The sequence below is a fragment of the Oreochromis niloticus genome, linkage group LG4 (genome assembly GCF_001858045.2).
Source record: "Oreochromis niloticus isolate F11D_XX linkage group LG4, O_niloticus_UMD_NMBU, whole genome shotgun sequence".
NCBI lineage: Eukaryota > Metazoa > Chordata > Actinopteri > Cichliformes > Cichlidae > Oreochromis > Oreochromis niloticus.
The window spans coordinates 13,826,910-13,852,857 of NC_031969.2; the positions used below are offsets into that span (position 1 = coordinate 13,826,910).

Sequence of the window (25,948 nt, forward strand, 5' to 3'; positions counted from 1 at the left end):
GTCCTACGTTAGCAGGAGTTCCTGAAAGCAGCACTACTAAAGATGACATCATAGTTTACTTGACAGCGTCCCCGGCAGGGACGTCTCCTGTACAGTTAATAATAACAACAATAATAAGAGACGTCTCACACTGTGTTTTGGCCTTTGTATTCGACACAGACTTTATTGTGAACAATCTACAGCACAGAGTGGCTCCACTGTGGCCACCGGGACTCTCCATAGCCGGGCCTCAGTGGCCATCTTTGCTTTGGGTTTCTTCCCGACTGTGGGGACTGATACTGTCGCCTTTTATATGCTTTCATCATTAGAAACCATGTTGTAGGAAAGGAAAAGAAAAATAAAATGCCCTGCATCACAGATTCTCCCCCTGCTGAGAGAAAGAATATTTTTAAATACAGGAAAATTCAAGCTGGACAGTTTCACAGTAGATGGCATGAATCAAAAAAAAAGAAAAAAGAAAAAAAGATTCCAGTATTTAAGACAAAAAAAACTAACATAAAATGTAATTGCAAGTAAAATAGTCTGCCAGAAATATAAGCATTAAAACGTGTTTTTGTACATTTTATTCCCCCATTGACTCAAAACACACACACACACACACACACACACACACACACACGGTCCCCAGAGGATAAATCTCAGTAACTTACTTTGAACTTTCTAATCATTTTGTGTCAGAGAAACACCAACAGGGAAATCATGGCTTAACATATAAATTTATTAAAAAAAAATAATAACAGCTTCAAAGTCTTTTTGCCCTTCATGACCCCATCTTTATACACACCATCCAACCACAAAGGTCATCTCGAAACGTGACAGATATCAGAGGATAGCTGTGATGGCATTTTTAATATTTCCTGAACAGACAGCTGCAGACACTGTATAGCAATTCCAGTATTTTTGCTTTCTGACACACACCTTTACTTGTCACATAAAAACGCAGACAAAAAGAGAAGGGATTAAGTGTTCCAGTATGGCAACAACGGAAGATCCCCAAACCAGCTCGCCTAAAATCGCACGCAGTTGTTTGAATGCCAATAATTACACCTCTGCTTTTCCTGCTATGCGAAGCCTGTGAAAAACCTCAGCTGGCTTCCTGCTCCAAGCACCACTGGGTCTGCATAACTCTGCACTGTGATGCAATAAGACCATGTGAATTACACGCAGTTTGCAGTGGGGAAAAAAAAGAAGTTTCACACATGCTTCTATGTCTGATCTTTAAGGCTGTAAACTGTCCCTGTTTTATTGCTTACTAATTATTAACCTAAGTTACAGTATCAGCAACCAGCCTGGAAAAAATTTAAAAAGAAGAACTAAACAGCAGCAAGTGGACCGTAAACCTCGTCAACAGGCATCTGTGACAAAGCCTGAGGTCATCGTAACCGGAGAAGTTTAGGCACTGTTAAAGAGGAAGGGCTACACACATCCACCCCCATTCATTCACTGTTCGCTGTGGTTTTACAGCTGTGCGGTCTTTTGAGGTGCTTCCAGTCTGCCTCGCTCTCACAGCGCTGGATGGTGCTGAAGAACTTCTTGATGAGAGCCTTGGCCTCTGCTTTCACTGTGGACCCAGAGGCTGGAGTTAGAGAGGACCAGCACACAAAGCAAACTGCAAGTTAGAAATTTCCCATGCACTCTTTACCTTGGCCTTTCCCCCTGCTCCTTCCCTCTGTAAGAAGGTGAGACAAGTAGCGAGCGAAAGACTTAAACAGCTCCTGCGAAATAAAGAAAGAATTTTAAACATTCCGCTTTTAATCGCAACCCTACTTTTTTTACAAACACAGCACTCGCTCACCTTTGTGGCAAACTTTCCCTGAGTATAAAAAGGGTCCAGGTAGCGGACCACGATATCAGCTGCTTCCTTCAGCATTACAGGCTTGGGCAAGTCAGTGACCGGGTGCAGGGCTCTCTCCTGCACGTTGGGGTTGAAGGTTACTCTCCTGCTGCTCCCATTCGCAGGCCGGCTGCGTTTCGCCGGAGGGGGAGACTCCGTCATCGTTTTCATGTCATCTGTCACCTGGACGCACATGTCATGATCGTTCACAAGCAGCATAAAGTCAGACTTAGGACTCCAGGCAGAACTGAAATCTATGGTAGACCTCTGAAACTGCTGTAAATAGCTAAAGTCTATCACAATTTCCACTGCGTGCAGAAATATCTACTCATTTTGATAGTAAAGTACCTACTTTACTACTACTATCCATAATGAGGCGATCCATGGGGGGGGCGTTTGTAAAGGTAAGCATGCTTTAAGGCCGGGGGGGGGGGGGGGGATTTGGCCTGCTAAAGACTCCAATCTGCCCTGGCAATCTGGACATCTTTGGAAAATGTAAAGGATGGGATACATTTTAGAATTTTAACTGTATTTTCATACGTTTAATGGCTTTTCCCACTGATAAAGACCTCCCCCATGGTCCTTCAAACTACACCAGTATATAAGTAATAGATAAACCATTAAATAATAGAACGTTACCGTTCCTTCACAACATACTAGAGAAATGTATAATTTTTACAGATGGCTCACAGTACAGATATATTTAAATGTGTGGCTAAACATCTTTACATTATCCAAAAGAGGAGTTTCACTGGGCCGGCCCACTTAAGATCAAAGTGATCTATATGTGGCCCACGATGTAAAATGAGTTTGACATCCCTGCTTTACATCATGGACTTTAATGAGGAGTTTCCTATTAAAGCTAATATCTACCCCCATCATGCTGATGCTCAAAGTCTGTTATAGAAAAGAAAAATCATGCTGAACAAAAATGAGACTTTGGATTTATATTGTGTGGATTGTGGAAAGAGTCTAAATGTGTTTTTCTATACTGATAATTTCACCTCAATATCGTCTGAAGCTATGCAGGAATGCAGGAAATTAAAAGGAGAACCGAAGAGTGACAGATTTCGACCCACTCCTGCGTACTTCAGGTGCTTTGTCAAACACGCTATTTGGTATTTTATCAAAGTTGCTAAAGCTCCGCTGACTGAATAACTGCCAAGCTCAAAACCTCTGGCATTAACATCAGCACAGAAACTGTGTGCCAGGAGCTTGATGTCATGAGTTTCCATGCACGAGCAGTTACTGAATGTGTAGGTGGCCCAGTTCTTTTGTCCATACAGTGTATGCTAAAATTGTATGCCGACTGACTTCCTGTGGAAAAACCCTAATTTGAGTGTAAAACAGATTATCATCCTCAAACTATAATCTCTTAAAACTTTACTTTGTCTTATTTTGTCTTTATACATTTGTCCAAAAATAAGATTTTTGGACAAACTTATAAAGCCTTTGGAGGACTTAATCTGGATTGGAGCTTCAAACTGCTGAGCGGAAAGACTTGTTTTAAGAAGGACTTTTGTGGGTGTATAAAGTTTGACAGGTGACAGACACCTACCCCGGGAATTTCACTTGAGTTAACCTCTTCTTCACTTGGTTTAAGTTCTTCTTCATCTTTGTTTTGTCTGTGGGAGAACAGGGGGAAGAAAAAGCAGTTAAAAGTCAATAAAGTCAATATTTTTCCGCTATTTCTGATCAAATTAAGAATCAAATACTCTGTGATGGACGTCAGGTCCTGCTCAGCTGTCTCTTGAACTGGTTCTGCAATCTCAGCTCCATCCTCCTCGTCATCATCAGGTATAACGATTATCTCAGATTTGCTTTCTACGAGGATCACATCCTCAGTCTCTGACTGTGCAGCGCTGTTCTCTCCTCCTTCCGATGCAGCAGGTGAATGTGGTTCCTGGTTGATGTTTTCCTGGGAGTTTGAAGCTGGAGCGAGAGCTAAAGCGACTTCGGGCTCCCTCGGCATCTCCTCCTCATCCTGGCTTTTCTCTGGAGTTTGTTTCTTCATGAAAAAATTAGAAATGTTGTGTGAACTCTTTGCTGCTTCTGCCAGTTTCTGCTGCTTCTTGCTCATGGCTCTGCCTCCTTTAGTCGGGCTGCTCAGGGAGGTCGTGACGGCATTTGCTTTGGCTTTGATGGACGATGAGGCATATGTGTTGGCTTCTTTTCCCTGCGTAATGGTTTCTCCTGAGCAGTCATTGAAAAATCCACCGCTTGTCCTCCCTTTGTTAGCCCCCGTGTTCAACATGGAGGGGTTTATTAAATCCTTAGCAGTTATGAAGGGGTTAGAAGAGCCCCGTTGGCCTGCCCCTACCCTCTTACGCTTCAGCTAGGGGGGGGGAAGAAAACATGTTTTCCTCTGAATACTCTGCAGCCACAAAAACCTCCAGTTTTCCTTTAAAAAAAAAATCTGGGAAAGTAGAAAAGCAATGTTACCGAGTACACCTCAGATGCCAGCGTGAACCCCTGCGGCTCATCAGAAAACGAGGATGAAGAGGAGGATCCAGCCTCTTTGAGTTCCGTTTCTCTGGAATCGCTGCCGCTGCTGCTCCTAGCACCTTCTCCTTTATCTCGGCCTGCTGAAGCAGGTGCCGCTTTCTTCATCTCTGTTACCTTAACAGAATAATAGAGCTAAGCATAAACATTTCCCTCTATATGGCAATGAGACATTAACAAAAAGCCTGCACTTACCTTCTTTAGCACCGCAGCTTTGTACAAGTTAGAGGACTTGCTGTTTCTGAAGACCTCGTGTTCAATATCCACCGCCAAGGACAGACTGTCAGAGCTGAGAGACAAATGCAGACACTTTGAGAAAAGTTAGTTATATGTATATTTTTTTGGCAGTATTTTTATGTTTGAGGAAAAATGTTGTTTAAAAAAAAAAAAAAAAAAAAAAAAAAAATAATCATCTGAATGAATCTAGAGGAGTACTTGAGTGCATCTTCTGCCCCCTGCTGGCCTTGAAGTGTCTCCTGCAGGAGGCACAGGCAGTGCTCTCTGGCCTGAAATACAATATAAATCTTATTAACAGCTTGGAAAGTGCTCACTTTCTACTTTTACTGTACAAAATGTCAAACACCGATGAGCCACAGCCTTTCAAGCTGCTGCGTTTTTGTTTTTACGCTGCTTTTCTCATCACATGACCTGAGTCGCTGAGTTCCTGCAGACGTGTTCATAAATGCAGCAGGTATGAGGAATGTGTGCGTAGTGTTCAAGTTTTGTCTTGTACCTTTACACTGAGCTTGGGAATCCTCTGGCTGCTGGCCTCTCTGAGCGGGCAGTCAATATCTACACGGCAGAATAACACCGGTTACAAAACAGTACAGAGAGAGTCACTCACAATCATTGTTACTGTTCATGCTACACATTACCTGGAGGAACAAACTCTTCCCTCTGACTGCTGTCGTTACCCTAAATAAACACGAGCACAGGCAGAAGGGAATCCTTCAGTATTCACACGTGTATTAAAGCCAGAACATAGAAGACAACAGTGAACATTTATTTATATGCAGCTTTGGAGCCAAAATGCAATTTTTTGTTGTTTTGCCTCTGTACACATCACAGTGGATTTTAAAATCACTAAAAGTGCAGACTTTCTCATTTAATTCAAGGGGTTTATCAAATAATTCTGCATTAACTGTTTATCAAAATGAACTGGAGAAACTAATATAGATTGTTTTTAATACTTGGATGAAGTGTAGACTGCTGTTTTCCCCCCTTAAGCTGCTTGGCCTAGACATCATCCACCTTCAGTTGCTTCTTGTTTGTGGGTCTCTTTGCATTTAGCTTTGTATTTAATAACTTTAAAGCATGCTCTGTTGGTCAGAGATCAGCTGAGTGGCTTGGCAATTAAAGAATATTCCATTTCTTCTCCTTCAGAAACTCTTGGGTTGCTTTGTGTCATTATCCATTTGCGCTGTGAAGCTCTGATCAGTTTTGCAGCATTTTTCTGAATCTGAGCAGAGTATAGGCCTGTACACTTCACAATTCATCCTGATGCATCCATCAGCAATCACATCATCAATAAAGGCTAGTGATCTATATCCACTGGCAGCCACACATGCCCATGTATTTCACTGCCTCCACCATGTTTGACAGGTGATGTGGTATGCTTCTGATCACGAGCCGTTTCTCTCCATCTCCAGATTTCTCTCTGCGCTGAATTGTTTTCAGGCTCTTTTGGATGTTTTGTGCTCTAGCCTTTCTGTTTCCATTCATCAAGCCATCTCCACTGTATACCTTGTTAATGATGACTGTTAATGACCTGGTTAGATGTTGTAAGGATGTTTTTAATAACCATGGAAATAATTCTGTCATCATCCACGTTTTTCAGGCGTTTTGATGTTGCTGAGCTGGTCAGTGCATTCATCATTTTTAAGAAAGAACATGACTGTTGGATTGGCCTCTCTCTCTCTCTCTCTGATAGTTACTTTGTTTTTTCAGTCTAATGATGCCTCCCTCACTTACTCCAGCGTGTCTTTGGAGTTCACATTGACAGTTCCAGTGAACACTTGGAATCCACCTCTGATATTTTTTCTGCTTAATGTTTCATGAAAATAACACAAAGACAGGTCTCACCTGGCCATCTAACTTCAGAGCCTCTGAAAACAGGGACTGTGTGTACAAATGTCTGTAGCTTCCAAACAGTTAATGCAACAGTTTTGTAAAAACTGGCACTTCAATCGCATCATGATGGCCTGATTTAATATCCACCACAATAAACAACATTTTATCATCGTCCAAAAACCTATGCATCTGTAGTTGAAGTGCACAATCTCTCTTTGCTGTGTAAACAAAGAAAGATAAAAGAATCATGGTTTTAAGCTAGTACCATTTAAATGAAGCTCTGAGCAATGAAGCCCTGAGGCATCAATAACCTCCATAACTCTCCACACACTATAATGACTTGTTTGTTGTTTCTGCTCAGTTTCTACTTTTTTTTTTTAATAATCACGGCATTCCTGCTTTTTATGCTATGTTATAAACACTTTGGCCAACCTCCACTTGGACCTGATGAGGAATACTTTAGTTCGAATGTTGTAAAAATTCCACTGAACATGTGGGAGCCATTTAGCAAAAGCAGCAGTTAGAGGGCCTGAGCAGCCCCAGATGGCATACAGATGTGCAGAGGCACAACACAAACACTCTGTGGAGATGCTGTCCTTACATTTAGAAATAATGTATACATTTTGCCCAAAGAGTATGACCTGATTTTCTCTTTTTTTTGGTAATCACCTTCCGCATGCTCATCTGCTTCTTGAAAAGCTCAGAAAACTCCTTCTTCCTCTTTAAAGGATCATCTTCACTATAGCCTTCCCCTTCATCATACCTGCAAAGCAAGACATCGGTGTTAATCTACAGGATCAACCATCAAGTCATAAATGCAAGCGGGACATTTCACGCAACATCACTAAAAATCGTCCTGCCTTTCAAAGCCGTAACCCTTCTTTCCTCCTCCATAAGTGTCCGGCTGGAAGCCGAACGCTCCCTTGGGCTCGCTGCTCTGAGCCGCTCCGATCTTGGTGCTGAGCGCGGCCGCTCTCTCCAGCTGGGCTCGCACCAACTTGGGGTTACGGCAGTAGTCGCAGGCCCCCGCGCAGTTCGGCGCCGTGTTGCCAAAAAACTTTGAGATGGTGGCATGGCGGCAACTGGTGGGAGGACGAGAAAAGAGCTACCATTGAACAGACGAGTTAAAGAAAACACACTCTGCAATCTCATCATCTTTCTGATCGTGTTTTAGAAACACAATATTGATCTTTTAGCTGTTGTGTAACCACATCAATCCCCATAATCAATACTTTTGTTATGAAATAGGTCAAGCGCCACTCTTTGTCCCATGAAAAACACAACACAGTTGCATCAACACTAACCCTAACTAACTCTTATCTACGGATATGAAGAATGGATGCGGAGCCACAAAGTCTGGATTTGGAAACAGTCGTTCAGCGTTGTTTTCTTACAATTTTGAGGTTTAAAAAAAAAAAAAAAAAAAAATTACTATTAATGTCTGACAGCAGGTCACCCGCTTCCTCTGCAGTACATTTCTGTTCACAATCCCTGCTTTGGATGGGATTTTCTTTTCATAAAAAAAAAAGGTCTTGTATCACAGTATCACATCCAGTATTACGCAACAGCCAATATTCACACATCCACACACACACACACACACACACACACACGCCTCTATTTGGGAAACAGACCATTAGACGAGTCATTTCAGCAACATACCAGCTACCTTGCTAGAAGTGGAAATGCTGCCACCTTCCCTTTCATGAAACAAAGAGAAGCACTAGGAGAGGTGGGGAACGACAGAGAGGCAAACAAAGCTCTGCGAAGCAGGACTATCAAAGAGAAAACAGCCTTTGAGGCAGACAAAGAAAAGTAAGACACAGCAGTAACTACTCTGTGTGTGCGTGTGTGAGACAGCCACAAATAAAAAAAAAACAAAAAAAACAAACAAACAAAGGGAGCAACAAGAAGCCTGGAAGAGGGGAAGAGATGAGAAGACTCAAAGCGACTGAGGAGTAAGAGCAGCGTGAAAGAGGGCAGAAGAGCGGCGAATGAAATTTGTTATTGTCCACGTTCCTCCCCCCTCACGTGCAGTTTGTCATCAGTGACAGTGGAATTATCCCTCTCAACTATAATCTCAACCTCCACTGCTAATCTCAGGCTCGCCCGAGCACCACTCCTCCTCCGGATGACGTCCCCATAAGCAAATTAGCACGCAGCCTAAAGCAGAGGCACTCAGCTGGCAGCACCATCAGGGGAAACAAGAGGATGACACGTTCCCCAACAGACTCCTAATTGCCAACTGGTTTTGCGATTTCTGACAGTTTAGGCTCGGCCAAGTTTGACAAAAAAAACCCCAAAACTAAACAAAGAAACGACAAGAAGTTTCCGATCAGCAGGTAAGTGCTTTTAAATGTTTCTGTGCGAGCGCAGCGTGAGAAAAGCAATGAAGAATGTGTAAATTGTGTTTAACAATAGAGAATTTCTCAGAGTCGCATGCATGTGATCTGTAAATACTGTTCCATCGTTTTAATGAACATACAGTCAGCTGCACAGTAAAGCTCTGTTATTAATCAGCATCGCGTTCCACACCAGCTCACGGTCTCAGGTAGGAACAGCTCGCATGGTTGGAAAATCATAAAGTTCTCCTTTCTTTTCTCATGACTTACATTTCCACAGTAGGATTTTAAAAGAATAGCATGAAAATATTTTGTAGAATTAATTTCCCACACCACTGTGTGTAGTATAGCTATAATACACTGCAATACATGTGGCCCATTTAAACTGTTTTATAAAAGTACTGAGTTAGCTCTGTGGCCTTTTTCCAGTGAGCATAGCTGATATGTATTACTGGATTTTACTGGAAACAACACATTACACTTGTACACAGTTAAAGCAATGCAGCACAACCTTTCCCCACATTTACATTTTCAAAGCCAGGTAGGACAAGTTTGCTTGTGTTCATGCAAATCTTCCCCCGATCTCATCCTGGGTTTGCGTGTATGTGATACAGGTTTTTGACAAGGAACACGAGACACATACACTTGCATAAATTACACAGTGCAAGTTTACAGATCCTGTGGGTGGAGTTGATCCCTGATCTGATCTGTCACCAGCTTGGCCACTGAAAACATAACCAACAAAGAAAGCTGTGAAACCTGGTTGAGGTATGCCACAGTATCCTGGTTTCTAACAGTGTACTTTGGATAGTATTACCACCTTATCCACACTTCTGGAACCAGGATGCTTACATCTATAATACTCAAAAGCATGTGATTAGAAGGAGGACACGCTGCCGTAACTCCTCTGAATTATCAAGACGTCATGTTGACCTCCAAATTTCCAGGCTTTGTCCTCAGTGTCAGTGTAATAACTCTTATTGTAGTTATTTTCAATAGTTTTTATCCTTTTATGCTTCGTACTGCAAGTGTTAGTTACAAAGAACTCTCAAAACTAGAAATGCCACACGCTGTCACACCCATTCCAGCAATTCAGCACCAGCTCAATGAGTTGCCACCCTACCACCGCCCATTGCACACACTGAAGTGTCTGCAGAGCCGTCTGATTAACACATTTATCACAGAGAAGGGCCTCGTTCTGTTCCTCCTGTTAACTCAACCCATATGTGAATCAGCCAGTCTGTTTACGATACTCTCATAAACAGAGCAGCTTCTCTATTAATCGGAAGGTCGGCGGTTCGATCCCCACCTCCCACAGCCTGCACGACAGAGCAGGATACTGAAACCCGAGTTTCCTCCAGAACACTTTTAAACCCGGTTGGATTAAAATTGTTCAGGCACAGAAAAAGCACCAGTGCATTTACAACTTTCTATCTTGGGCAATGAGATTGCTGCCTTCTCATGACAACCCACCCACTAAAGCACAGGCTGAAAAACTGCTTAGCTCTGACATGTAAATAGCAATTCTACCTCGCCCCACTCAGAGTGTCACCAGTGAGCAACAGGAGACATACACAGATTGCAGTAAATCCAGGGAAATAAAAGAGGTGCTGTATACCTGTCTTCACTAGGATGGATGCCAAAGAACAGGCGCTGAACCTCCTCGGCAGAATCTGGGTCAAGCTTCAAGGTCTGCCCAACGCCAACCCCATAGAGCTGGGAGCTTTCTTCGTCCTGCTAACTTTTATTCGTGAGTTTTTTGTTGATATGTTTTTTTTCCCCACACTGCTTGTTCATCAATATGCTGGTCATGACATTGTTTATTTGCTGCTCTCCCGCAGTTGTAGTCCTGCTCATCACAGTGGTGACCTGTGCAAGCTTCTGCTGCGGCTGCTGCAGCTGCTGCTGTCGCAAGAGGAAACTAAAGGGTTCCGACCTTTGAGCAAAAACAGACACAACTGCAAGCTCTCCACACAGCGAGTCCTGATCGTGTTTTAGACACACACACACACACTCTACAGGGTGCATGCTGTGCTGTGCAGCACTAAAGAACCTCAGCCCTTGGACAACAAAACACTTGCCAAACACAGTGAAGGATGTCCTGCAACGCTGCCAAACACACCAGTTTAAGTCAACAGGCTTTCAGGAGAGTCTACATTCCTTGGAGCATCACTGCACTCGACGGGGCAACAACGATCCCTGAGGACAGGGCAGGGGCGACTCCAGCTGTGTGTGAATCAGGCAGAAACGTCTTGGACCATACAAGACTGAACATGTGTATAAAACTAACTTTAGGCAAACAGTGAGAAATGACTGGGAAAGCCCGATTGGATTTTTTTTTTCCTCAGAGCTTTCTAAACATGATGATGTGTCACTCTAAAGGAATGAGAACTGGCAGTCAGACTTCTGAGTTAGGCAAGAGCCTCAAGCAGGAAGCAGCTTTCAAAGGATGGTAAGAGAGGAAGTCTGCCCTCTGCTGTCCGGAAACAGAAATGCACTCTTTATCTAAAACTGCACGTTACATACTGTGGAACAGGTGAAGGCGTTATGTTATGATGTAATGCTTTAAGCCTGCACTTATTGTCTGTTATGCTTTGATCTGTATGTAAATAATAATAAAAATAATAATAATAATAACCTGTCACCGCATGTGTGAATACTTTACTTACCCTTCTTGTTCACAAAAAGACACCATGGCTTCAAAGTCAGTCATTGCTGTTTTGTCACTGTCCTTTGCAAAGCCCCGTTTTTCCTGCAGACACATTTAAATGCATTTAAAAACTGTGCAACAAAGAGCTTTCTACCCTGCTCTGCTGCTAATCTGACCTGCTTTCTTGCCACTTCCTGGCGAATGAGGAAATTAATTTGCTCCTTATCTCTCGGGGAGTAGTATGTGCGACAGGCGGAGGGCAGGCCATCTCTCCCCGCTCGCCCAGACTCTTGGTAGTAGCTGGCCAGAGACTTAGCGAGGTTCCAGTGAGCTACAAATCTGCAGAAACATTTGAATGCACAATGGGGGCAAAAAAAAACAAAAAAACAAAAACAAAACACTAGATACAAGAAGAATGCGAGTGATAACTGTGGATTTGCAGCCTCACCTGACATTGGCCTTATCTACTCCCATGCCAAAGCTGATGGTAGCCACAATAACCAGCACTTTCCCCTGCATCCACTCATTCTGCACCCCTGTCCGATCTGTTGGCTTCAAACCTACAAAAGCAGAGGTCAAACACTAAATTTTACGCATCCTATACACACAGATCAGGCATATTATGACCAGCTGCCTAATATTGTGCTCGTCCTGTTTTTGCTGCCGAAAACAGTCCTGGCCCATCGAGGTATGGACTTCACTAGACCATACCACACCACAGGTGTGCTGTGGTGTCGGGCACCAAGATGTTAGCAGGAGATATTTTAAGTCCTGTAAGTTGCGAGGTTGGGCCTCCATGGATCGGACTTGTTTGTCCAGCACATCCCACAGATGCTCAACTGGAGTTAGAGCTGGGGAATTTGAAGGTCAAGTCAACGCCTCAAACTTGTTGTTGTGCTTCTTAAACCATTCCTCAACCAGTTTTTCCTTTTTGGGATGCCACATTATCCTGCTGAAAGAGGCCACAGCCATCAGAGAATACAAGTCCCACGAAGGGGTTAACAAAGCACGACACTGCCTCTACCAGCTCACCTTCTTCCCATAGGTCATCCTGGTGCCAGGTGTTCCCCAGGTAACTAAGCATCTGACCATCCACAAAAAATGTGATTCATCGGACCAGGCCACCTTCTTCCCTTGCTCTCTGGTCCAGCAATTTGAGCTCCAGTAGCTCATCTCTTGGATAGCCAGCCTTCATTCCCCCCGTGCATCATTGAGCCTTAGACATCCATGACCAAGTTGCTGGTTCACCACTGCTCCTTTCTTGGACCACTTTTGATAGATACTGACGACTGCTGTCCAGGAACACCCCACAAGAGCTGCGGTTTTGGTGATGCTCTGATCCAGTCGTCTACGCATGACAGTTTGTCAAATCCTTATGTTTGCCCGTTTTTTCTGCTAACACATGAACTTTGAGGACAAAATGCTCTCTAATATTTCCCACCCACTATGAGGTGCCAAAATGAAGGATTAATGAGTGTTATTCCCTTCACCTGTCTGTGCTCATAATCTTATGCCTGATCAGTTTATGAAGATTTTTTTTTTTTTTTTTTTTTTTTAAAAAGGTCAAAAAAATAAAATAATCTTACCTGCGTGATACGGCTTAGCTACGACTCCAAGCTTCGTCAGCTGGTGAGCTACCGTCTCACAGCCTTCCCTGGTCCGACAGTACACAATCCCACAGCCCTGTTTACAAACACCAGACAGTTTGATTGAGCCCGAGTTTACATGAAAAAAATGGCACCGAGTGTTATTCCTCCACTCCAAGCAACAAAATCTGTTTTATTCACACAAGAAAATACTGTGTGAGCTCAATTAAGCCATTAATAACAACAGAAACATTATAAAACAGAGACAAGGCACACAAACAATCCTGAAATTACATTTAACAAAAGGTCATTCTAGAAGTAAAACATATAGGTGATAAAATGCTTCAAAAAAATAATTAAAAACTTGTTCTGGCTTTTTTGGTTTGTTTGTTTTATTTTATTATCATTATTATTATTTTTTTAAATCAGATGTAAGTTCATACATTTCAGTTGTTTAAACCTCTTTATAAGTGGTGCTTAAGGATAGGAATTGATAAGAATTTAGCAATTCTGATTACAAATCACTTTTCTATTCTCTTATCGGTTCTCATTGGCTCTGCTTTAGAGTCACCACCACGTCCAAGCAACATATCAAAGACATTACATTTCTACAATTTCACTGCATGCTGTGCATGTTGGCGCTTCTGGAATGGCCTTCCCAAAGTCTTGACCTCAACCCTATTGAAAATGTTTGCACTTTGCTTAAAAGCCGGCTCTTTGTCAGGAAATCAACCACTTTAAACGAACTCTACCAATTCTGCCACAATAAGTATTCAAATATCCATCCAGAATTATGCCAGAAGCTAACTGTTGGGTACCAAAAGCATCTGGTCAACATGCAACTTGCTAAGGGACATTTAATCATTTAATTATAGGGGTTGTATCCATTTATGGAGCCTGTATCTACACTTTTGACCTTGTGTGGATCAGAGAAAATCCCAAGTCAATTATTTTGCACCCAATTCTTGTTTTTTAAAGTCACATACAATCATTCCCCAATGCAAAAAGAACAGTTCAAAAAAATAATTAAAAGCCCAGAATTTGCATGACATTCATGCCCATGATCAGTATTTTTAAACTTGTGGCCACAAATGTAAACCCCTTAGGCAAACTGTCGCTACTCTATCTGAATATTTCTGTTTGTAAAAAGGATAACACATGACAGCCTACAGTCTACAAACCTGTCCATTAGATCCAGCTCCAAGTGATAATGTTTTCTTAATGAAGGCATGAAGGTGGACGTAGGGGTTTGGCAGCAGCTCCCTGAAAATCACATCGTAGTGCAAGTTACTCCGGAAGACGGGTGTAAGAAAAGAAAGCGGCGAGGACAGCTTCAGGGACTGAATGATGTCCTCCTGTACATTCTTGGGTGCTGTTGCTGTTAAGGCCAAACAGGGAACTCCTTGCAGTCGAGCCCGCAGTTCACCCAGCTTGAGGTAGTCTGGTCTGAAATCATGGCCCCACTGCGAGACGCAATGAGCCTCATCCACAGCCAGGTAAGACAGCAAGCCACGGGAGCACAGGTCCATCAGGCAGGGGTGGAACGAGGGCGAGGCAACCATCTCTGGAGTGATGTAGAGGAGCTTTAGCTTCGGGTTGCTGCTCCCCAGGTCGGCCAGGATCAAACGGCGCTCATTCGCTAGGAGCTTAGAGTTGATGGAGCAGGCAGGGATGTTTAACTCTTTCAGGTGATCCACTTGGTCCTGGATAGAAACACGAACAGGGGTTAAAGCACACCTGATACTGCAAAACCTATTTGAAGGTTTTGGATTGGAGCTCAAGAGCCAGAGACAGAAGCTAACCTGAATGAGGGCGATTAACGGGGATATAACCAGAGTAATGCCCTCGGCCAGCACTGCAGGCAGCTGGTAGCAGAGCGACTTTCCTGCTCCAGTAGGCATGCACACAAACACATCCCTGTCACCTGCAGGGAGACCACAGAGACCACCATGTTACACATTATTCTGTCTCTCACTGCCGGTGAAAACCAACTGAACCTCATATTCAAAAGTTAAGACAAACGGCAGTTAAGTTAGCTAGCTAACGTTCATCAGAGAGGCAGACAGGGAACAATGAGCCGACTTACCTCTGTGGACTGCTTTAACAACATCTTCCTGCAGTTTAGACCTGAAGCTGTCGAACCCAAAGTGGGTTTTTAAGGCCTGTTTTAAATTTGTTGTCATCGTTTGACTACCTGCTGGGAACTCATATAAACCTTCTTAGGCATCGTCGCGCAGTGATTGCGTCATCACGGGCGCGTAAAACACAAAAAATGTAAATAAAAATTTGTATTCGTTTGTTTGCTTCTTTGCTTCTTTTAACGGCTTTATAATCAATTTGAATATATTATATATATAATCATTTAATTAAAATGTTATGTTTTATTTTGTATATGCAGTCTGTTTTTGTCATGGTGAAAGAGTTAGAGTTCTGTGATTGGTCCCGCTGATACGCCTTTCAACTTCCATCTATCCATTACAAATAAGTCCTGAATTTCCTAAAAAAAAACAAAAAAACCCCCCGACCTTTAAACCATACAAACTTCAATGATATTAAATATTTCCACTGCAGGATGCACTGGGGCTAATACGTTTATACGAAGCTGCTTACATACTTTTAGATGTGTCCTACATGGTTTACATGCAAGTTATGAAAGAATTCTGTAGTTGTACTGAAGAGGATTAGTACGGAAGAGGATTAGGGCCACTGGGGGGAAAAAGTGGGCAAGTGTTTTTTTTTCTTCTCTTCCAGAATTCTGAGAAAAAAGTCTGAATTCTGAAATTAAAGTCAGAATTCTGAAAATAATTCTGAGGAAAAAGTCAGAATTCTGAGAAATTATTATTTTCAGAATTCTGACTTTAATCTCAGAATTGTGAGATTAAAGTCAGAAATCTGAAAATAATTCTGAGGAAAAAGTCAGAGTTCTGAGATTAAAATCAGAATTCTGACTTTTTTTCTCAGAATTCTGGAAAAGAGGAAAAAAGACGTGCCCACTTTTTTTCCAGTGGCCCTAATCCTCTTCCGTACATTTACATTGTTTAGGATCATCGTCATGCTGAAAAATGAAGCCACTACCAATCAAATGTTTTCAAGGTTTTGTTGCATCATAGATTATAATCTAATCTAGTTCTTTTTTGTTCTTTAATTTTTTTGCTTTTTATTTCTTGATTAGATCCCCAACACTGCTGGCCTAATAGAGCCCCAAACCATGACAGGCCCCCCACCATGTTTTGCAGATGGCTGTAGACACTCACTATTGTACTTCTCTCCTGAACTCTCCCATACATACATTCATCACTCTATAAGACCTGTTGTCACAGATTTTCAATCCAGTTCTTCTGTAATTTGGAATAGCTCAGCCTTTTCCCTCAACTTAGATGTGATAAGTTTTCTGCTAATAGCTTTTTGGGAACCTCCTTGTCAGTGAAAAAATACTATTTCACGCCTGTCAAACAAAAGAAAGGGTAATAAATTCAAACTTGTGCACCCAATTCTTGTTTTTTACAGTCATTCAAAACATATGCTGTACAATCATTGCATTCTGGAAAAAAGACAGTTCAAAGAAATAATAAGAAACCCAAAATTACCACGACATTCATGCCAATGATGAGTGTATAAATTGTATATAACTGGATATATTTTAAATACATTACCAAACAGAATATCAGCAGTATCAATAAAGACATCAAGCATCAAGACATAGATTTGGTTTATTTATTATTCACACGAGTGCATTTTATTGCTGGATTAATAATGCACAACACATCACATTAACACTATAGGTTTCTCTTGAAAGAAGATGATGGCATTTCATTAGATGGCATTTCATCACGTATGTGAGTAAAAGGATTGCACTATAACTCTGTAGTGAGAAAATGGAAGCAACAATCACATTAAAGCAGCAGCATAGAGAGTGGTCACAAAGTGAAGCTATTCAGTAGCACATTTAAGGTCTTTTGCAACCTCCCTGTGATTTGGGCTTGTTATACTTCACTATGATGTCTACTGATTTTTTTTTTAAAGGAAATGCTCACGGAGGGAAACTCAACCCCACATGCAAGATGTGGAGCACAGACACTGGGTTTTGGCTGCTGGAGACCTGATAACCAGATCCTTGATGATCTCCACTGTGCCAAACAGTGGGAAGAGCTTCTCATCGAAGCTCTCGTTGTAGGTGTAAATGTGGAAATGTTTGTCCACGTCATAGAAGGACAGCTGGTTGTTGTCATAGTCGAGGTAGACACCCACCTTGCGGGGGATGAGGCCGGGCGGCAGCGCGGTGAACGGCACCGTCAGCGCCTTAAGCTCAGTGCCCCTCTCCAGCCGCAAGGTCAGGTACCCCGTATCTGTGTTCAGCGACTTGAAACCTTTCCTCAGGGCCGACTCTTTGGCCACGCCCAGCCGCCAGTCGCGCTCTCCCACTTCCACCTCCCAGTAGCGGCGACCAGTACCAAAGCCCTCCGTTCCGACGGCACACCACCAACCGTCAAAACGCTGGTGGTAGTTGGGAATATCTTTTCTCTCAAAGCCACAGCGCATCCTCTTCTCATCAGTAGAGATGAGCAGATCAGGGTTGGCCGTGTCCAGATCCAGGGTCACCTCCACTACAGGGGAAATGTGAAGAGGTTTAAATTACAAAACAGGTTGAGCAAAGATTATATGGACTAAAAAGCTGATTAAATATTTAATTTTGTACCTGCAGCATCTGCAATCCAATCCCACACTGCCAAAAAAGGGAAAATAAAAGTAAGTGGATCTAATAATGTAAATGCACCAGCATGGGGATGATAATGTGTGATTCATGGTCTACAGTACATATCTCACCTGGTTGAGGGATGTAGGATATGGCACCTGGAAAAAGAGAATGATAAACTCATAAGAGGGTAAATATTTCCAATGAAACAACCAAAGTCAGCTTGATTCACGATTTACAAACCGATCTTCTGAGTCTTCTGTTTCCACAGAAGCCACTGCTGTGGGATGGTGTCCTGTAGGAACAAACAACAAAAAGGCCTCATTGATGAACTGCAGTGGGTCATACAAGCTGTAAAGTTTGACCTGTGGATTACAGAAAGCACTTCTACCTTGTCAGGCCGCTGTAACATTAAAGTCCACATAAGCAGCTCCATGGCGGTCAGCAGATTGGGAGCACGGCCCCAGCGCCAGGCGGACTGCACGTCCTCCAGATTCTTCACCACTGGTTCTCCGGGCCACACACTTTGCTGCAGAATGATCAATGTCAATAAAAAACAATGAGCAAACTTATTTTTTGTTTTGAAGGAAATATTAGTTGTATGTCTGAACCTCCCACCTCAGGCTGGGCTCTTATATCCTTAATCCATTCGAGAATAACAGCTTTGGCCTGCTGCAGGTCCTTCTCACTCGTCACATCGGGCTGTTTGCCCTCATTCATCTCTGGCCAGCCATCAGTCTGCATGGGTCTCATCTGCACAGAGAAAAACACACATTTATTAAATATACCTCTATACCTTAAAGACGTGTAGTTCTACTGTGACTATTAATTTTCTGTAGGAATCTGATGTTTCCTTTTAGGTCATCTGACTGTCCATATGTTCACAATTCATAAGATTTGATCAGATTTGGCCAGGTTTTAATTCAGCTTACTCGCAATGATCACCTAATGTGTCTTCTTCCAAAGTCTGCTCAAGGTAACACTTGTCATTTTATGGGCACATTTCCATTTTCTCAGCATAACCTTCATGCACACTACTTACACTCTCACCAGTATTCAATTCAACCCTTTCAGCAATGTCATTGACACAAGGTTCCCAGTGCATGCATACAATAATAAAGTGAGAACTTCCTGGAATGCCAAATCATGTGACAGCTTGAAATATCGCTCTGTCACACGTTGTATCTTTTTAGATTGTAATGACCATGATCTTACTGATCATCCTATTAGCTGGCCATTCAACTACCCATTCATTCCTGTCCAGACCTATTAGAAAGGCATAGTTGAGGCTAACATCAGCAGTATGGTCAATGCTATGACATACTGACATGTAAATATATTTTCAAGCTTTTTATGGCAATAATTACTGCTGGTTATGTAGTCATGATACTTCTGAGCTCAAATTTCTCATTTGCTGTTTGTAGAGAACTTGTAGAAAGTACAAAAGGTGGTCATAGCTACGGCAACATCTCCGACTGGTTTCTGAAGAGGTGAGCGATTTCACCGGCACCGTCTTGGTTGCAAAAAACTGAATGTAAAGACGGATCAACCTGTGACACCACTTTCTTGTTGGCTAATTGCTTGCGACTGACAACTCGCTGCCAGTGAATGAACTGATAATACTGCAGATAATCCTGCTTTCTAAAACATGATTTAACCAAGACTTTCAGGACAGAAATTTTCCCATAGACTTCTATTGAGGTTTTGCAACAATTCTGGATGTGCAAAAATCATGGTGACAATGTAGGACCACTAAAGTCCCAGTAACACAGTACTGGAGACCTGGTCATGAGGGGAAAATTATTATATGAAAATGACAGCTAAAGCCCCATTAACAAAGTCTTACAGACCAATCAGTGACCCCCTAGCAACCACGTGTTACTTAGAGAAAAATGTGTATTCCTCAACTGGTTGGCAAAACCTCCTTGTGACTGCTGCAGTGGTAGTTTGAATGAAAGTAAGGGACTTAAGTAAGGCTACAGTAAGGCTGTAGGGAAACTGTAAAAGTGTGACACAAACCAGAAGTGTCAGTTTTACTACCACTAAGCTAGTGGTTAGCAAATATTTGTAGACAAGCATGAAAAACTGCAGGCAACTCTAGTCCGCTAGCTCAAGCAATCACTGCAAGGTTTTGGGTCAGTCTCTTCTTTGCATGATTGTATCAGGTCCAATATGGTGGACAAGTCTCACACAATATGTACATGATGTCAAGTGGGAAACTTCAATAGGACTCAGTGTTTTTGCAAACACAGCTATCGCCATCTGGTGGCCTTTACTTAGAATGCAAGTTTAAGGCACTTCCACATTGACTTTATTTTTTTCAGAAGCTACATTCATCTTTACTGTCTGCGGTTGAACTAGAATAATTTGTCCTGCATATGACTGTTTGCGAGCCTCCTTGACTCCACAGCGTATTTGAATTCTCATTGGCTTCTGCAATACAGCCAATCAATGGCAAAAAAAATAATATATCACTTCCCACACCACTGATGCTTTGGTACTTTTCAGTTAAACACCTTGCTCTCCAGCATGGAGGCCCACTGTAGGATGAAGGCCCTGCAGAGAGGAGTTGGCCAGATGTCATTTTGGTTCCAGATGTGCTCCAGCATTGCTGATCTCTGCAAGGGTAAAATAGAGAGAAAAACACTGGATTGATGAAGACTGCTAATCATTTCAGAGTTTAATAATTCCTTCATTAGGCTGTAAACAACAGTGATGATCAGTGTCACTTTTGCAATTAAGAGAAAACTGCTACAATGATACAATCCCATTCATCCTGAAAGAGCACACTAAGACAGTGAGGGAATGCAAGCATCACTTCAGGTTCACGAGAAGTTTTTACCTGACACACTCGGCTGATGTCTCTAGCCAGCTCCACAATGAACAACTGGTCCTCATCCAGCGGCTCCCTCTTCTCCTTCTTTGCCCTCTTGTGCGAATCCTGTGAGGAAAATACAAGTAAAGGATTTTCCGTGAGAAACTGCTGGAGTAAAGAGGAGTGTTCCAGCCACAAAGAAAGACATTTAGACAGCATTAGTGCTGGTTCACAAGGGCTTTAGGAAGTAATAAGGCCAACTGGGAAAGGGGGCGGTCACATAGCCTAATCAAAATGCACATTGAGGCTCTGATCCTGTCAGCAGAAAAACCCAGCCTCTGTCTCATCTCATCAACTCCCTGCATGGAGAACCCCCCCCCTTTTTTATACATTAAGCTAAACAGCCACACCAAACAGGTAAGATTATAAAAAATGTATTATGTCAGCTGTCTACCTGAGTATAAAGGTGACCTCCTGCCAGTGGCCACGTTTGAACATTAAACACACAATGTTTTTATTAGAGTGTACAGAAATGGGTTACCTTGATCTTGGCCGTCAGGTTTTTGGCCGGCTCCACCATGAAGTGAAAACACTGCATCATTTTGGCTGGCTTGTCCTAACATGACACACAAAACACAAAAAATGTAGCTTTAGCAAACTACCCATTCATTCATTCCTGTCCAGACCATGTGTCATCCTGACAAGCGGCATTACGCGGTAATGAAGCATTTAAGCACAATCTGCTACATCTCAAATCTGATGGCAACTCCCTGGCGGTACAAACAGCAGTGAGTTATCTCACTGCTGCTCCTCAAACCCTTAAGGACTTGTTATTGTCCTTGGTGTCTTCTAGGAGGTGAATGCTGAAGTGGAAAATGGGCAATGATTAGTTCCAAAACACTGGGAGGTCAAGTAAATCAGTAAATACATGACGATGATGGAAACATCACATGGCCCTTCGGAGATCAGAACATAACAATAACAGTAAAAGGTGAGGGATGCAGCGGTGCTGTTTTGGCAAGTTATATAAATGATCAACAAAGTTAATGAAGTCATAGATGCCACACGCACACGCACGCATGCGCACGCACAGCACAAAGTCTTTAAGAAGGTCATCGAGCAGAAGCAATGATTATTAACTTGAGCGCCAGTAAAGCAATAAAAACAAGCAGTCTGAGGCAGGAAAGGCCCAGATTTTCTGTCTCCCTGCTTTATTTACTCTGTATGTCACTCACTCTGCCTTTTTCTCCCCCTCATCATCTGCAGAAGAGTACAGTCTGAGCTCAGTCTGTGTCTGGTTGGCACTGCATCAATTATCATGACCAGACAAAACTGGTTCTCAGGCTGAGCAGGACGTACAAAAAAAACCAACAAAAAAACACAACACAATGCAATTAATAAAGCTTGCATTTGCATCCAATATCACCCTTTGTTTCATGTGAATAAACTGTGTTTCCCTGCAGCTTGAACACGGCTCGAAATAGCGCTGGTTAGGCCCACTTCCATATACGAAACTAAGCTGCACCACTCAGGAATCTACCAACAACACGCACCTGTAAATACACGTCAATGCTGCGCCACACAGGAAAACAACAACAGCAATAACAACACATAAAATCAAATGAAAGACTGTTTTTTTTTTTTAAATCTACCCGTCTAACGATGGGGAAGTGCTCGCTTTGTATTCATGCTGTGGGAAAGCATGACCATGCAGCTTTTGCAGTGTGAGAGCGACCCAGTTCGCGGGCAGCTGATGACTGCGCAGGAGGTAAACACAAATCTGCAGAGTGACTTTGCGGCAGATTTGCATCACATGTGCAAAGATACCTCCTTGCAGACGTTGCAGACTGATTTTTAGCACCAGTGTCCACACAACAAAATGACAGGTTCATGCATTTATAGCGTTGTTGTTCTATAATTCGTCCCCTGCAGTGCGTCCTGCGAAACAGCGCGGTTAGTAATAAGGCGCCAGCTGACCTGCAGCTTACCTTGATCCACGGAGTTTTGTTGAAGCTCTTCGGTTTTCCTCTTGCCTCTTTCCTCAAGCGAGAAGCTGCCGGGTCTAAAAGTGTTTGGTCTCTGTTCTGCAGTCTGTGTCTGACCTTGTTTACATACCAGACTGACAGTCGGCTGCTCGTGCAGTTTCGGTTTTTTCCGTGAGTGACGAAAGCGGCTTATTAGTGGGCAGAGCTCGCGACCATCTTGGTAAGGTAACAGTATTTTATGCTGTCTTAAAGAGGCAAATCTGTGGTTTGGATTCAAGTTTTAAAAATGCGACTGTTTCACTTGTGTATTTACATTTTCTTCTATATGGCTTGCACTGCAGCAAATCAGAGGCCGATGTTCATTTACTCCACTGGATTTATTTTACATGCATAGGTTCATTCAGCGCACACAGACTAATTTACCTCAGTCTGATAAACCTGATATCATTTCTGCTATTAAGGGCACACCTGCAAGACTTGAAGCGCAGATATATCAGATTTAATCCTTGCATACTGGAAGTTCACTGTCATCTCAGCATCAGCTTAAACTGCTGCCTCTGATTCTACATTTATCACTGTAACATTTGATTTACTGTGTAACGGCTGTCTATTGTTAAAAAGGGACATTATATTGTCAAAAGTATTGCCTCGTCTGCTCTCACACGCAAATGAACTTGAGTGACATCCTAATCCATAAAGTTTAATATGGATTTACAGCCTCAACTCTTCTGGGAAGACGTTCCACAAGGTTTATGAGTGTTTATGGGAATTTTTGAGCATTCTTCCAGAAGAACATTTGTGAGGTAAGACACTGATGTTGGACGAGAAGGGCCTGGCTCGCAGTCTCCACTCTAATTTCTCCCAAAGGTGTTCTCTCGGGTTGAGGTCAGGACTCTGTGCAGACCAGTTAAGTTCTTCCACACCAAATTCGCTCATCCATGTCTTTATGGATGATACTTTGTGCACTGGTGTGCAGTCGTGTTGGAACAGGTAGGGGGCATCCCCAAACTTTTCCTGCAAAGTTGGGAGCACGAAATTGCCAAAACTGTCTGGGTATGTTGAAGCATTCCTTTTAGTTCCAAAGTTCATTTCACTGGAACTAAGGGCCTGAAGCCCAACTGCTGAAAAACAATCCCAGAACATAATCCCCACTCCACCAAACTTAAAATAAATTAAAAAAAACAACTTTATTTATACAGGTTGTCCCATTTGACTCAATGTCTCATTTACAAGTCAGATCTGTTCCGGACAAACATATTAAAATTACATAATAAAAGAAATAATAAAATAGCTAAATTTGTCTAATTCACACAGTCATATCAAATACAACAACAAGTTCCCAGTGATGATTTCACAAAAACATTTGCATGTCGTTTGAAGTCTGCAAGTGAAATCAATTGATTGATTGTATTTAGTACAATGCAGTTGCACAAATAGTGTTGTCCTTTCAAACCCAGGCTTGTCCATCAGAATGCCAAATGGGGAAGCGTGATTCGTCACTCCAGAGAACACACCTCCACCGCTCTAGAGTCCAGTGACGGCAAGCTTTACACCACTGCATCTGACACTTTGCATTGCGTTTGGTAATGTAAGGCTTGGCTGCAGCTGCTCAGCCATGGAAACCCATTCAATGAAGCTCTCTACACACCGATCTTGAGCTAACCTGAAGGCCAGATGAAGTTTGGAGGACGTACTATGTTCCTCAGCATCTGCTGACCCCACTCTGTGGTTTAACATGGGCTACCACTTTGTGACTGAGTTGCTGTCGTTGTAACAAAGTTGTTTCCACTTTGTTATAATACTGCTAACAGCTGACTGTGGAATAATTAATAGTGAGGAAATTTCATGAGTCAATTTGTTGCACAGGTGACATCCTATGACAGTACCACTCTAAAGCTCACTGAGCCCCTGAAAGCGACCAATCCTTTAATAAATGTTTGTAGAAGCAGTCTGCATGTCTGGATGCTTGATTTTTTACACCTGTGGGCACAGCAGTGATTCGAATGCCTGAATTCAATGATTTGGATGGGTGACTGAATACTTTTGTCAATATAATGAATGTAAGGTATGGAGTACCTCAAGCTAGATGTTTTGTGTCATTTTCAGTCTTTACTAAGACCTTCCATTTGTATTAACAATGGCTCAGATTGCTGTGTTTCCTGATGACTCCACAATGCAGCTGAACCATCAATTGATAAATTAAATGAAATGCTAACTAAGAAGTTGAGGGTTGTAAAAGGATAATAAACAGGTGTTAGATGTTGCTAAGTCACAGGTGCATAGACTGAGTGTTAATAGTTCTCCAGGTAAAGTGCAGGAGATATTTCAAGTAAACTGCTAAAGCTCTGTCAGTGGTCAGAAGAGTTTCAGACTTGATGCTTTGGTTGCGTTAGTTCTGCCTCAGCTTTATTATTCTTGTGTGAGCTGCTCAAGTGCTTCAGCAATAGAAATAACACCTTACAGGTAGCTCAAAATAAAGCTGCTGGTTTTGTATTGCAGTGCTTTTACAGAACTAATGTCAGTGAGATGTAAATTAAATATCCTAGAGAGAAGATTACTGCATGTATTATATGAAATGAAAAGCTGTTTTCTCAGTTGAGTCGACATGATCATCGAACACGATCAGCAGCAGAAAGGAGTTTTATATTGCCAAAGGTGAAAACAAGTGATATAAAGAAAACAGTAATTCACTGATATGGTGGAACCAATAGCGGTTCATATTGTACATGACAGTACTGAAGATTTCCAATGTAAATGGTAAATGGGTGGGTTCTTTTATAGAAAAATGTAAAGGTGGTTACTTTCCGTGCCCTCTTTATATATCAATTTATTATATTAGTCACCTAAAAAAATTCAGGGACATTTATTTCAGGGTAATACCCCGAACACTTCAACATGTCACTTTTATTTAAGCTACACTGAGGGAAATAATTATTTGACTCCCTGCTGAATCGGTAAGTTTGCTCATTTACAAAGAAATGAACAGCCTCTGATTTTTCTGGCAGTTTTATTTTAATGGAGACAGAATATCAACCAGAAATCTAGAAAAAAAAGACATTACATAAAAGTTATAGATTGATTTTCATGTCACTGAGTGAAATAAGAATTGGATTCCCAAGCAAAACATGACTTAGTACTTGGTGGATAAATCATTGTGGGCAAAGACAGCGGTAAGACGTTTCTCGTAGTTGGTCACCAGGTTTGGAAAAATGGTGTTTTCTGGGTCACACTCAGGATTTCTCTTCCACCAAACGTGGAGGGTCAGGTTGATACCAAAGAGCTCGATTTTCTGACCACAGCACTTTCTCCCAAGCCTTCTCTGAATTATTTAGATGTTCACTGGCAAAGTTAAGACAGGCCTGTACACGTGTCTTGTTGAGCAGGTAGACCTTGTGGCGCAGCAAAATTTCAATTTAATAAAGCGTAGTGTTTTACTAGTGCTGTACTTTGGTCCAACTGCCTTCGGATCAT

At 42.2% G+C, this 25,948-nt stretch overlaps 2 protein-coding genes and 2 long non-coding RNA genes across 6 annotated transcripts; 2 read left to right on the plus strand and 2 right to left on the minus strand.

Moving 5' to 3' along the window:
* Positions 1–83: 83 nt before the first annotated feature.
* recql5 (RecQ helicase-like 5) lies at positions 84–15,236 on the minus strand. 2 transcript variants are annotated; one of them, XM_025906868.1, is made up of 19 exons: positions 15,071–15,236; positions 14,787–14,908; positions 14,166–14,687; positions 12,985–13,081; positions 11,847–11,958; positions 11,575–11,737; positions 11,418–11,500; positions 7,267–7,488; positions 7,076–7,169; positions 5,212–5,251; positions 5,070–5,128; positions 4,772–4,842; positions 4,532–4,625; positions 4,290–4,453; positions 3,550–4,170; positions 3,393–3,459; positions 1,796–2,017; positions 1,643–1,715; positions 84–1,561 (listed from the first exon to the last, which is right to left on the minus strand). In XM_025906868.1, the coding sequence occupies exons 1-19, from the start codon at positions 15,165–15,167 to the stop codon at positions 1,437–1,439; spliced, it is 3,048 nt and encodes a 1,015-aa protein (XP_025762653.1). In that variant the 5' UTR covers positions 15,168–15,236; the 3' UTR covers positions 84–1,436. The 2 variants fall into 2 exon arrangements, with proteins under 2 accessions (XP_025762653.1, XP_005468349.1); XM_005468292.4 differs by having other exon boundaries at positions 3,550–4,169; positions 4,277–4,453.
* On the plus strand, positions 7,498–11,408 carry LOC102077853 (uncharacterized). The gene is made up of 3 exons (XR_269088.4): positions 7,498–8,748; positions 10,380–10,498; positions 10,590–11,408. It is a non-coding gene; the product is annotated as an uncharacterized LOC102077853 (long non-coding RNA).
* Positions 15,237–16,676: 1,440 nt separating the features above from the next.
* Positions 16,677–22,734, minus strand: si:ch211-120g10.1 (butyrophilin subfamily 3 member A3). 2 transcript variants are annotated; one of them, XM_013276766.1, is made up of 10 exons: positions 22,470–22,734; positions 21,034–21,108; positions 20,520–20,618; positions 20,194–20,295; positions 18,296–18,430; positions 18,069–18,206; positions 17,921–17,972; positions 17,809–17,835; positions 17,681–17,707; positions 16,677–17,588 (listed from the first exon to the last, which is right to left on the minus strand). In XM_013276766.1, exons 2-10 carry the CDS (start codon positions 21,091–21,093, stop codon positions 17,029–17,031), a joined length of 1,200 nt encoding a protein of 399 aa, XP_013132220.1. In that variant the 5' UTR covers positions 21,094–21,108; positions 22,470–22,734; the 3' UTR covers positions 16,677–17,028. The 2 variants fall into 2 exon arrangements, with proteins under 2 accessions (XP_013132220.1, XP_005468353.1); XM_005468296.3 differs by having other exon boundaries at positions 22,481–22,658.
* LOC109201970 (uncharacterized) lies at positions 22,586–24,419 on the plus strand. The gene is made up of 3 exons (XR_002061924.2): positions 22,586–22,697; positions 23,195–23,280; positions 23,935–24,419. It is a non-coding gene; the product is annotated as an uncharacterized LOC109201970 (long non-coding RNA).
* The last annotated feature ends 1,529 nt before the right edge of the window (positions 24,420–25,948 follow it).

Excerpts from the sequence above, each read along its gene's own strand:
- recql5 (XM_005468292.4), bottom strand. The coding sequence starts at position 15,167 with ATGACAACAAATTTAAAACAGGCCTTAAAAACCCACTTTGGGTTCGAC. Across the intron at positions 5,252-7,075 it reads AGCAGATGAGCATGCGGAAG|GGTAACGACAGCAGTCAGAG; the intron begins GTGATTACCAAA and ends GTGTTTATTTAG. Across the intron at positions 2,018-3,392 it reads ACTCAAGTGAAATTCCCGGG|GTGACAGATGACATGAAAAC; the intron begins GTAGGTGTCTGT and ends ATGTGCGTCCAG.
- si:ch211-120g10.1 (XM_013276766.1), bottom strand. The coding sequence starts at position 21,093 with ATGATGCAGTGTTTTCACTTCATGGTGGAGCCGGCCAAAAACCTGACG. Across the intron at positions 20,619-21,033 it reads ACCTGACGGCCAAGATCAAG|GATTCGCACAAGAGGGCAAA; the intron begins GTAACCCATTTC and ends TTTTCCTCACAG. Across the intron at positions 18,431-20,193 it reads CCTCCATGCTGGAGAGCAAG|ATGAGACCCATGCAGACTGA; the intron begins GTGTTTAACTGA and ends TTCTCTGTGCAG.